The sequence below is a fragment of the Mastigoproctus giganteus genome, chromosome 5 (assembly GCF_048544385.1).
Source record: "Mastigoproctus giganteus isolate SK-2022 chromosome 5, ASM4854438v1, whole genome shotgun sequence".
NCBI classification, from domain to species: Eukaryota; Metazoa; Arthropoda; class Arachnida; order Uropygi; family Thelyphonidae; genus Mastigoproctus; species Mastigoproctus giganteus.
In genome coordinates, this window is record NC_143579.1 from 98,432,478 (window position 1) to 98,446,312 (window position 13,835).

Genomic DNA, 13,835 nt, shown 5'->3' on the forward strand with positions numbered 1-13,835 from the left:
GTATAAGTAGTCTTCAGGGAAAAAATAAAATTGTCTCTATGGTTATTCCGAGCTTGGATTACTCTATTTGATACTCAATAAGCTAGACATGCATCGCGCCATCTAGTAAGCAAATTTTAAAGTATACTTCCCATTTTACAGACCATTTTTTATAAATGAATAAATTTTCTTTTTTTATATGTCGGATATCCAAACGCCAGAAAGGTTTACATACAAGACAGTATGAGAATATTATCTTACTGTACATTATGTGTAAAGATTTAAACGTGGCGCTAGTAAATCTGTACAGGCATACTGATCACTCAGATAGTCGTCATATGCAATAAATAAAACTGGGCAACTTTTGTACCAACCTGTTTCAGAAGGGAAAACGAATTCGTAATATATAACCTATAAATACTGCTTTCATGTATTACGACAAATGATTCTTATTATTCTTCCCCCAAGTACATGTGTATACAGATGAACTCCCCCCTAGCTTGCAAATAAACGCGCAATGTCTGAAGAGACGGACGTAATGATCTTTAGTAATATTTTTCAATATTTTTTGTTAATGTAATGAAGAGGAAGTAGACGCTTCATATCAGCTCACTATGTGCAGCAACTGTTATGCCAACACCTTTTTAATGCTGAAAGGGAAACAAAACAACAAAAAGAAATCCTTATTACAGTTCATTAAAATCTTCCTTACGTCATCACAGGCCCTTGTATTCTAGTGGTTCTTATGTTTTTTTGACCCAAAAATTTCCCAAGCCTCTGCAGTCTTACCTTTGATAATATGCAGCTCACTACATGAGTGGGGTTATTGTTAAATGCCGTCTACCAGGACTGAGACAACGCTGAGTATATTTTAAGCTACTTAAGATCGTTGACACGCACTCCTTGTGTCGCTGACAAACACTTCTCTAGGCACGTTTCAAGACTAGCTAAGTTTATAACAGTGAGAAATTGGTAGTAGAGGCAGTACACAATTGCATACATCCGGATACATTACGGTGCTAAATTTATAAAGGTGTAGGAGCTGTTGTATTGATTAGGATAAATTAGTGAAAATCAACTTTGATTGTTCACTAATTTATTCTAATATAATTCGATTCCGTTGCAACAACTTTCTGGTTGTTTGGGCTAAAGGAAGTTTAGGCTGTCACCTTCTCATTATCCCCCCCCCCCCCCGACACCACTTCTGTGATATAAAGAGTTCACTTACACTCATTTTAAATTGAATTTATAGAATTAAAGAAAACACAATTCTATTTTCTCTGTGTTTTTCAGCATCACGTCATTTACTTACTCTGAGCAAGAGGAAGAATCCCATCTAGCATTCAGCTTGCTCAACCCATTCAAGGCCTTATACACCTCAATCAGATCACCTTGCAGGTGCCTACTCTCCAGGCGATGCAATTTGCAGAACATAAGCCTTTCTTTGTAAGAGCGCCCCTTTGTTCCCCTCATCAATCTTGTTGCCCTTCTTTGTACTCGTTCTAGCAACTCTACATTCTTCCTAAAATGAGGCCTCCACACCTATACACAGTACTCTGACCATTACCTTTTATAACGGCATAATCACCTCCTGTCCCTGCTAGCAAAATTCCTATATACCATTGACAAGACTCCATGACCGGCCTCGGCAGACAGTCTGCACTGCTCAGCTTCATATTTGACTGCACAATTACCCCAGATCTTTTTCACTTTCTATTTCCCTGAGTGTAGTACCACACAGTTGGTACGTTTCTCTTCGGTTATTGCTACCCATATGCAGTACTTTGCATTTGTCAATGTTCAACTTCAGTTGCCACTTCTCAACCCATTTTCTCAACTTATCTAGATCCACTTGGAGTAGCATACTGTCTTTACTGTCGTTAACAACTCTGCCAACCTTTGTATCATCTGCAAACTTGGACATTAAACCAGATATACCTTCATCAATATCACTGATAAATATACAACACAACAATGGACCCAACACCGAACCCTGGGAAACTCCACTAATAACATTTGTCCACGAAGAGCAGTGTCCAATCATTCCATTGTAGCAACTTACCCTTAATGCCATACCTCTCCAATTTGTACAATAGTCTTTCATGTGCAACAGTATCAATAGCTTTCCAGAAATCCAAGTATATGATATCAAAATTATTTTTGGCATTTAGTTCCTTTGTGACCACATCATAGTAACCAATCAAATTGATCAGACAAGACTTCCCTTTAACAAACCCATGCTGTGTCTTAACTATTACTGCAGTCTTGTCTAGATGATCTTGCAATGATTCTTTAACCAGTGATTCCATTATTTTCCCCGGAACACAAGTTAAACTAACAGGTCTGTAGTTACTTGTATCACCTTTTGCACCCCCCCCCCTTTGTGAATTAGTGATACATTTACACACCCCCAGTCCATGGGGACCTCCCCTGAGTCCAAGGAAGCTCTCATAATTATGGCTAAGGGTTTGCTTACTTCCTTTGCTGCCTCCTTTAATATAACTGGATAGATCCCGTCCACCCTAAGTGCAGGAGCGGATTAAGGTCGGTTGAGATACCGGGCGCAGAAGAAAATATTGGGCCCCCTTAAAAAAAAAAGAGAGACAGGGAAAATAAAAATACATGTACATTTTTTTAAATAAATAAAAAATATTATGTACTATTAATGCTTTATTTCCAATAAAATTTGAATATAATATATGTATAATATAATTAATAATAGCATAATAATAATAATCACAAAGTTTTGAACTAATATGTTCAACTAATTTGTTGGGGTTTTGCGTGGGCCCTTCAGAAGTCGGGGCCCAGGGCGCGCGCCCGGTGCGCCAGCCGTTAAATCCACCTCTGCCTAAGTGCGTTCCTTATGGTTAACTTCAACAATTTCTCCTCCACTTTGCTCTCAGTTATTATAAAATCACTTAGTTCCCTGTTAGCGTTTGATAAACTTCTGGCACTCCCCTCATTGAATAACTCCTCATGTGTGAATGTAGATGCAAAATACTCATTCAGGTTATCCAGCTGCATGAGAATGATCATCAATAGTCAACCCATTTATGTTAAGTGGTGCAATCTGATTCATCCCTTTCCTTCTAGAGTTTACTTATGTAAACTCTAGAAGGTTTACATAAGCGTACATAAGTAAACTCTAAGAACATGATGGGGCACAGTTTCAAATTGAGGAAATATAGTTGTAGAATAGATGTGCGGAAATTTGCCTTTAGCCAGCGGGTAGTTTATTGCTGGAACAGGCTTCCATCTTTTGTTGTGGAAGCTAATAGCCTAAATAAATTTAAGACTGAGCTGGGCAGGCCTTTGGAACGAATGGAGGGGGTGAAATGAGAGGGATTTTTTTTTTTTTTTTTTTTTGGCTGATGCTGCATAAGCTTGCTTTCTTGCATCGTATGCCTCTACTAATGCTAATATACTTAAAACTTGCTAATGCCTTCCTGATTGGCAGTTACAATTAAGTAGAAAATTTTAAGTCGAACAGAATGTAGTGTTTCATTTTTGCATTAGATGCCATTAAAAATATTTGAAAGGAACTCGTAACAAAGGCAGTCTCACGCAAGTGGCTATCTCTAGAAAATTGGCCTTCTTATTAAGAACGTTACGACTGACTGATGACGACTTCCCACGCTCGGTGGGAAATAATATGGTTAAAGGAAGTGGATGATGCAAACTCCTCTAGCCGCCCATGATTTTACTTAGAAGACTCGACGAGTTCATTTTTTACCCTATTATTATCCAGTACTATTCAGTGGTGGTAACCTCGGGAGTTGTCTGTTTAGTATTTAAGTTGTGTGCGAGATGACGCTCAATTGTCATCTTTTAAGAATCTCCTGATATCAAAGGAGAAGGAAAAGTTGGTTAAAATGATTTCACAAGGCAGGATTGTAATCTAGGTATCATTGAAAACGCTTCTGTATATATGAGCAGTTTGTACACTGTCAAGGTTAAAAATAATAAGAAGGCTGACCTAACGAATGGCATTCTCATACACGACTTCGTTTCGCTTGATAACGAGTGTAACAAAGAGCACGAACAATCTCGTTTTTCAATAACAATGATAAGTAATTGAAAAACGAGATATCTTAAATCCTTGGTTTCACTGAGACCACAAGTACTGACCATGCAGATTTAATATTCAAAGACATTATCAAGGCATTTTTACTGAATTACAATTTTACATTTGACGCAACCTGCGAGGTACAGTTAGGGGGTGAGTGTGTGGGGGAAGTCATGAGTACGGATGAGACTACTTCTTGGTAATAGTTGTGATTATTGATATGATTGTTCAGACACAATGTTGATATTGTGCATATGAGCTTATCAACTTTGGTAAGTCCGTGGTTGATTGTATTTTGTTAACTGAATACCAAAACTAAGCATACGCAAGGGTTGTTATGCAATTTGAAGCATTACTACGCTCTTTAGTGTGGCTTCCTAGTCTAAGAACCAATAATATTCTAGTAAGTACAAGTATATTTACATCTGTGTGTATGTTTTTGAATAAATAAATAAATATGTACATCCGACTAGCCGTTACTTGAGGCTGTATTTAGAGTAACCACTTTTGCGGTGATAAATTGATAATAAATGCGAAATTTTCTAAAAATTCTAGTAACATCCACACATTTTCCCAGGCTCTCGAAGACAAGAGAGCCTGGAAGAGAGAGAGAGGAGGAAAAAAAAAAAAAAAACAGTATAAGCAAAACTGAAACAGAAAGGCCTATTTCATCGTATTTATTTCCTGCTTTGTTTACTTGCCCACCTCAGGCTATATTTTGTGAGGTGGATAACAAGCGATGTGCATGTCTATATTTTCTTTTGATCTTTATTCTCTCTCCCCCCTCTTTAGGATTAATTACAACGTATAGCAAAAATGTTTGTTATTTAGCTATTTCTTGTAAGTTGTGTATTGAATCCAAAGTCGATGTTGGTTTTTTCCCTCTAGTATTGATAAGCATTTAACCCACATATTTTCGCGGCAATTCTGTGAGTTAATAATGTACCAATACTGTAATATATAACATTCTATATTAGTCATATAATTGTTATTATTTATTTATTATTTTTTTTTCCAGTTTTCTATTGCTACCAAAGAAAACTGCAAGTTTCCTCTAGACTCCTGTTCTGTTAGTTGATATTATAAGTTTAAAAAGCAGATGAACCATAACATCGTTGGTGTTAACAAGTTTTACAGTGCATTTTGCCTATTTTGGAATGCCTATGGGTGATCAAGACAACTTGTGGACGCTTCATTTCTGCTGTAGTACGAGTCGTAGATCAAAGCAAGGCAGGCACAAAGAAGCAAACAATTTCTTGGTTCCAAGAAACAGTCTTGCCTCCAACACACTCCATATCAAACTGGGGCCGGTGAAACAATTTTATAAAGCATACTATACTCGAAATGACACCTTCAAGCATATATATGCTATCTATGTTTCTAAAATTGTCTGACATATTTAAGACGTTGGCTTCGCAAGATCTCAAAGACAGAATGACTGCAGCTAAGCGAAATGACTAGCAGTCGTTTCGCCTTGTAGTGAATGGCCTTCTTGGTAATATTAAGGGTGAAAATTACAAAGAACTGGTTGACAAGCTGATTAAAATTACAGAAAAATAGATGCAATGTCAATCAAGCTCTATTACTCGCACTCCCACTTCGATTTTTTCAGACAAAATCTGGTAAATGTTAGTGAAAAGCATGGGGAAGGATTGTAAGAAGACATACAATCAACAAAGGAGAGGAACCAAGGAAGGTGGGATGAAGCTATGATGAGCAACTATATCTGGTTCTTGGTTGGGGTTATCTTACTGACTACAAAAGACAATTTATGCAAATATGTTCATTTTAAAGACTTTTTTAATTAACCCAATTTATGATTTTTAATTTGATGATTTTTTTTAGCTTGTGTGACTTGGTTTAAAAATATTTAATTTCCTTACAGAGTAGAGTATTAAATCTGATATGGTATAATAATAATAATAATAATAATAATAATAATAATAATAATAGCTTTAATGTGCAATAGCATATTAAAACTGCAGCCATTATCAATCCACTTCAGAATGGAAGCATCCTCAATAATTTATGTTGACATGTTGGACAGACACCTTATGTGATCGAGACCCGCTAATATTAGAGGGTCTCGATCACACAAGTTGTCTGTCCAACATGTCTAAGTGAAGTTTCAAGACAACAGTATTCCCATAATGTTTTTTATATAATTCACGAGGGAAATGGACCATAATCTTCCACGCTGGTCCAGTGCGGATTGGCAGATCAACCGTATTTAGCAGTCATGGGCTTGAACCCGGGTCTACTCAAAGAGCGTGTGCTACTGCACTCCCGTTACTGACCACTCGGCTAAGGAGGCCGTTTACTGCATATTAATGTTCTTTAATTTAAAGGCAACTTATTGTTGCTATGCGAAAAACAAGGTCATATTCTGAATCAGCGTAACAAAAGCATCCCCAGAGGCTCATATCTGGTGAGTATGGGCTTGGCACACCCATGGTCCTGAGCTGGATATCATCATTCTTCTTTTCTAGGTGGTTTCTTCAATCTCTCAATTTTTTTTTTTTTTTTTTAATTTGGCTGGTGCAGCATAAGCCTCAGGCTTTCTTGCACCACATGGCTAATAATAATAATAATAATAATAATAATAATAAATTCAAAAATAAACAATAAGACATGCAAAACAAAGTTTTCAGCACTTTTTTTTTTTTTTTTTTTTTTTGAAAATCTGTTACATAGTATTATAATAAAGAAAGCACTATATTGTAAATCATATTAGCTGTTCAAGCAACATTTCTGGAATTGTTTTAAACCTGATTCTGCCTTATCAGTAAATGAAGAGAGTCACCAGACAACTCCCATTATCGATGAATCACAAAAAAAATTCATTTCTTTACCGCATGTTTAGGAAGCAAATAAAACGGGAACGCCCACAGCGATGATAGTAATGCGGAGGTTAAATTAATAATAGTGTGGGTTGTGATAAGAATTCTGTCTCACTTTGTTGTTTTGAGAAGGTCCAAGCATACTCTAGTAAGCCTTACGCAAAGACTCTAGAACACTCATGAAGAGCTTGTTAATGACTGGAATTTCACAAATTTTTTGCACACCCCAAAATATATGAACTTGAAAATATCATTGAAAACATACGAATATAACTTTTTTTAAGGATTTGAAATGACAATGAGCGTCTGTCGATAATGAGAACATTTATTTATAGTTCATAACCTAAAGCAGCTACAAAGAAATTTTGATGTGCACCCAAATTTTAAAGATAAATTCCGAGTTTATCGGACCAGTTGATCTTTACTATACTCCCAATTTACAGATATAGGCAGGGATGTGCTTCCAATCTGTTCGCTAGAGAACTGACATCCCACATTCCCAATTAAAACAGTCTGTTAAAATTTATCAAACTATTTTTTTTTTTTTAAATAAGGTCTTGGATAATCCCCATAACAAGGACTTCGAGCTCCTTGTTAAATTTTTAACAATTATCCAAGTCCCCTCCAGCATACTCCTGGATACAGGGTCTTCCTACGGTGTGAGTTGCCTTGGCCAAAACCAACCTATAAAACTCAATCTTTACGAATAGCTATGGAATGCTAACAAGGTAATGGGAATTTCACTTATCTCTACTAGCAATTACAGTTTTGAATATCATCACAGAGAACTATGGTGGAGTTGAACTAACGTTTAGGGGTCGCCTTACATAACACACTTATGAAGAGCTTGTTAATAACTCAAATTTCACAAATTTTTTTGCACACCCCAAAATATATGAACTTTAAAATATCATTGATGAACACACACACTCTATTAGCAAAAAGTTTCCATAAAAAACATCATACATCTCATATTGTGAAGTTAAATCACAACGAGTCGCCACACTCTTAACTTAAAATCAATAGCACCTCCCACAAAGAGAAGTTATTGCTATTTATTTGCAGTGAGAACCATTAACCGGGCTGACCGTTTTAGATAATATACGGTCATCGGTAGGTAGCAACCCCATAGTTATTTGTACGCTTATTATACCAATTCCCTTACTAGATGCGTTTCTTAGCTAAAAGTTTATTAAGTAGTTTAATTTATCGAAGCTTGTTGGTATCATATTATTGATTCTTATCATCGCCAGATTATCAGTCGTTGCAGGTAGAGTGCCCTAGTTGTCCACCGATGAAGAGACAATAAAATTAGTAACGGCCAGTCTGGGTAATAGCGCGCACTAAACTGAAGTGAGAGGATAAGACAACGCCTCGTGATTTTCTTCACAATATCATCGTACAATATATATGATATTTTTTGACAAAAATGTGTTAGTAGCTATATTTTCTGTGAACATAAAATGTATTTGCACTACTTGTCTTTCTGAGTGTGTAAAACTAGAAATTTGCTTTTCATCGGTGAAACAGATTTTATTATTTAATAAAATAAGTATTTTTGAATACATATTAAAATCAATCCTAATGTGGTTTTCGTATCTGATTCTATTACAGTACTAAGAATATTAATAGCAGAATTCTACACGTACAGCAGACGGCAGAAATACTTGCATAGATTACGTAGTTTCTTCATGCTTCCGAGTAGCGTCACCTGCCTTTACAGGTGTACAACACTTTTCCCCCTTCCTGAGTCACAAAAGAAAAGTTGTAAGCAAGTCAGTAATGACTGCATACTTGTGCAGTTAGTTCGAAAACTTTGGCACGACTCCAACCCCTTCCCCTGGTGAATTACAAGATGTTTCAAGGACCAGGAAAACACTGCTTTCTTCCACGTTCACACAACTGCTATACCATAACCTCTTTGTAAACTTAAGAACAATGACAACGCGGACTTTGGTGCAACGTTTTTTAAAATTTCCTTTTTTTTTCTGATTGAAAATATACCAATATATGAAAATCAATCTTGTGAAAGAGGTTTGTGAAGAACCAAAAATTACCCAACTGTTTTCTGGGTAACACAGAGGAGGAAAAAAATTGCTACTTCTGCATTTCTGGCACGGTTGTCACATAGCAGTCTAGAAATAGCTGACATTATTTATTTATTTTTTTCACTTAGCAATGGATGGGGCTTAGAAAAAAACCTCTATTGTAAATATGTTTTTTTCCCTTTATTGTTCAACATTTGTGCGCTTTCACTCTGCGTTTATATTTACTAAACAGTGTCATTCCGTTTTTCATCTTCTCAGGGACTGAATGCTGCTACTGATAATTGAGATGGGCGTTCATATTTATACATTTAAAGTAACAAAGGCCCTCATGTTTATGATGCTGTACAAGTAACTCAAAAATATTCTATCCATCCAGCAGGAATGAGAGAAAATGAATACTTTTGTCATTACTTTCCAGAAACACAACCAAACTGCTAAGAACCCAAGAAAAGCAATAATAAATGTACTTAATATTTAGAGTTACTCTAAATATTAAGTATTAAATATTAAGTGTAAAGTACATTTAATATTTTCTCTCATATTACCGACATTTAAAACAGAAATATATTTTTATTATTAATGATTAACCACACAAGCATTTTTTCCCCCTCCTCTCGAAAATCTGGAAAACCTTTCCACCATTCTCAATGAATGAAACTGTAGAGAATGGGCTAAAAATTTATGGGTTGGCTTCAATATGGACCCAGGTAAAGCAATAAACGTACTATGAGTTCAGTGCTTGAAGAGATCATATGAATGAAATAAGCGGCAAGACTGAAATTTTCAGTTGCGAAAACACCATTTTTTTTTATTATTATTTTATTTTATTTTTTTGTTGACGAGAGTTTCTCAATTTTCCTCCCTCACAATCAATTTGATTTTGTCTCACATTTTCTAATAACCACTGATTACTTTATTTTGCAATTACGTCAAAAAATATTTCAAAAAGGCATTTCACTTTGAATCTTAGCAGGTTGTTTATTTATTTCTACCAGATTGAAGATATTAAAATACTCTAGTCATTACTACACTTACCTGTGTAGTAATGACTAGGGTATTTTAATATCTTCAATCTTCTTAACATCACTTAATACGGGTTTTTCGTCATTACAGGCTTTTTAAGAAGGTAAGATTGGGAATTACAGCTAATGATATTATTCTCAAAATGTTGGTGACCATTCGATGAAGTCTCCTGTTTTGACAACACCAGATGACGAGCAAGCATGCAGTACTTCGCAATCTGAAAGGGAAACTTTTTGGTTCTTAGTTACTCTTTTCTCTTGTGATTCAAACTGAGCGAATTCCTCATGAAAAATTTTGTTACCATCGTTTGTAATCGATGCTAAAATTAGAGAAATGTAATGTAGATGTGAATTTCCAGAGCGAGCTTTTCTTTTTGAAAAATCTCTACACAAGTGTCATAAAAATTTTCAAAACATTTTAAATGACAAGAACAGCTACTTCCCTTTTTTTTTCCAGGAGAAACTTTCTTTCCAGTATAAGGCTGTCCATGAAGCTTTGCCTGTTTTAGTTTACTTATTAGGAACCAGGATTCCAAATTCTTTTTCTCTTGTTAGGCAATTTACTTTGACTGTCATTAGCATCACTTGAACAAGATTGTTGTTTGTAATTTGGTTTTTAGGAGCATTAGCAACTAAGGCCATATTGCTCCGGGATATGCGGTGGTCATTCCCTGACCTTTCCGCATCCTCAGTATTTGGTGGTGACGGGCTCGAATCCCGGTCTAATCAAGAAGCGTGTGCTACGCATTGCTGCTCCTTCCCACCTGGCTACGGAGGCGCCCACTTGAACAAGATATCTCAAGAAAACTTAAATAACAAACAAACAACACACAGCAAACTAAATAAAATGACGTACGAGTATAAAGACAGCAATTAAAACAACACGCCTGCAGTCTGGAATGTAAAACAATACATTCCAGAATGTAAAATAATCTGAAATCACCTGTTATGTCTTCATTATTTTAACAGTTGACCAGACCACTAGAGGAAACACCGTATATTTTTAAAACAATATAAATCAATGATTTACGCCCTTTTCCAATTAAGTTTTTTTCATGTATGTAATAAGAAATAAATCTGTAACTTGTACCATTTTATATAAAGCGAAACAGTTATCCATTTTTATAAGCAGCACTATATTTAGGTTATCTTTGTAAAACTGCTGACTTGCCCCTCCCCCTTTTAAAAATAAATGATTCGAATATAACAATTAAAAATATTTGTTGAGTTCTAATGAGCTAAGAGTCATAATCATCTGATCTTTAATTGGGATTCTACTAGTACTCATATCGCGGTCTCCAAGTTTGAATGAATAATTCCGGTTGGTCATTCATTAGTTCATTGAAACGTAACCCAATTAGTATAACATAGTAATCGTGCGTCTACTGTGAGCGAGCTCGGCTGTTTGTAAATGAAAAGCTGAATTACCGGAAATTATTTTCCAGGCTATTGAACAAAAGGTTAAATCCTAAGAGCCAAAAGAAACATCCAGGGTAGTTTAAAACAGCAAGCAAATAGCGACTCAGTCGTTATCCGGTAATCAAACTTAACTAAACAATGAAATTTGAACCATTCCATAAGATAAGCAGAACATATTAAAAATTAGGATCGAAAATAAAATACCATTTAAGATCTCGTATGATTTTTAACAGGTAAAAGTAGAGCAGAAACCATATTTTATTACAATATCATTTCTGCATTTCGTGCTAAATCGCAAAAATTGCGCAAAAGCAAAGTGTGCAAATGACACGATTCAAGTACTTGTCAATTTTTGCATGACGATTGTGGGGGACTATGCAGAAAAGTGTAGCATTTGCGTTCGACGATACATTTTCGTATACATTGATTAGTGATGCTGATAAACAAGGTGACGGATCTGCGTAAAACCGTTGATAAGATGATTATTTCAAAAATTATCCACATTAACGATTCATTCACTTTTCTGATTTTTAAAGAAGGGCATATCCACAAGGCTGTTTCTGTTAGCAATCCAAAACAGGAACGCAACGATTTCAAATATGTTCCTCATTAATGGTTAATACACTTCTGATTTTTAAACAAGGGTATGGTGAGGATATAGTCCCCTATCCCAGAAGGTATAATAATATTTTCATTTTAATATAGTAATTTTCATCTTCAGCTTTTATTTATATCCACGTCAATAAGCAATAAATAAATTGTTGTTAGCATATTCCTGCTTGTACAAAGTCTCCGTAGCAGTGTCTCTTTCTCCACCACCTTTGTATGACCACGTGGAATTAATCATAAAAATATCTTTGCCGTTATGGTAACACAATATAATGGCATTTTATGTAGCACTTCAAGGCTAGACATGTGGAGCACTTCGCCATAACGTTTATATAATTTCCCACCAACCAGCTGCAGTTCCTATGATCGACCATTTTCATTGTGGAAGAATTGAAATCCTTCTTGTTCTCCGAAATATATCACTTTTGGTCAAACTCGACTGTCCGTCGTCACGGCACACCTGCTCACTTAGTAATTTATCTATGGTGCAACGTCGAGAAGTCTTATCTAGTCAGTGATAAACACTCACTAGACGTACCAGGCGTTATCTTTTCTATAGTGTCTAAGTATGCACGCTAAGCTTCTTGAAGAGACAGGAGAGAGAAAAAAAAAAAAAAAAACAGAAAGAAAAACAACAAAAGTGGAGAGAGATCGGAGAGCCGTTAGTACTGTAACTCCGCGCATTGCTTTAACATGAGAAGAGTGGCGCTTAAAGGAATAAAAGGCTGTAGCAGGCGGTCAATGAAAGAACTTACTCGCTTTGAGGAGGAACTTCGTTCAGAACCATGGTGACGTCGTAAGCCGTTATGCACGAGGACAAGTAAACAGCGTCCCTACTGCATCACTTTTGCTACAAGAGAAGGTAAACGAAGCGAGCACTATCAATGATGTCAGAGAAGTTCAAGTATCCGCAGTGAAACAGCAGTTGTGGTCTCCAGCATTCGGGAAGACAACGAAAGATCAGTCACGAAACAAATACAATTATTTAAAAGAGAGACTCCACGTCCGTCGTCAAGTGTATCACTGCCTCCCTCAGGTACTCCGTCAACTGCGTTTCTTGATACTGTTTGAGGGTCTTATACATACGTACATATACACACTTGCATATACACTGCACGTGACGCAACAAAACCCTTGGCAGCTGCACCACTAGAGCGTTCCAACACCCTCGGGAACAAGTGCCGTCAGTGGCGCACAGCTGCCGGCTTCTATTCTAGGGCATGTCGGGAACGGACGGACTGATGCGGAAGCAGTGGAATTGAGATGTTTTCGTAGTGGCAGCAGATGAGAGGATTGTGGCGCGTGTCAAATGGTCGTGATGTGCTATTCACTTTCTCCACCTCCGTCGTTCCATCATTAGCATAAAAGAGAAAGTCTTCAAAGCTTGGGTTTGTGTTGCTTGCATAACAGAGCAGCTTTATCTCCTTCTATACACTATGTAAGAATAAATTTCCTAAAACTGGAAGGCTTATTTTAGTTACTACAGCAGGTGTTAGTGTTCCCTCTGCACAACACACGCACATACTGTAATTATTCGATAGCATTACAGCATAATTACAGTAATCCGGTTCGTTTAGTAAAGGATGAGTTAGATAACAGATTGTTGCAATCAAAGCAAGTCACGCAAGGGCATTTAAGACAATGAAAGCTATTGATTAGCGACTTATTTTACTTGGGCATGATAATTGAGCGCTGTTTGATCCAATGAACTTTCCCTGTACTAGTATGACCCAAAAGGTTACAAATCAGTCATATGTCAGTTTAACATTGATATTTCATAAAGCAGTTATAAAATTTGGTCTCAGTATTAGAATGGCTAAACCATAGAAGGAAGGGACTTTCTGTATTT

The 13,835-nt window shown here is 36.3% G+C and overlaps 1 protein-coding gene across 2 annotated transcripts in view; it reads right to left on the reverse strand.

Moving 5' to 3' along the window:
• The window catches only part of LOC150085580 (uncharacterized), a 433,845-nt gene that overhangs the window by 117,773 nt on the left and 302,237 nt on the right, over positions 1–13,835 (reverse strand). Inside the window, exon 1 of one of the 2 annotated variants that reach the window (XM_090374123.1) lies at positions 12,742–13,168. The exons of the other annotated variant lie outside the window; for it this stretch is intronic. Within the exon in view, the coding sequence (XP_090230249.1) occupies positions 12,742–12,773 (32 nt within the window). The 5' untranslated portion in view covers positions 12,774–13,168. Of the gene's footprint in view, positions 1–12,741; positions 13,169–13,835 lie in introns of those variants that run through there. 2 annotated transcript variants of the gene reach the window in all.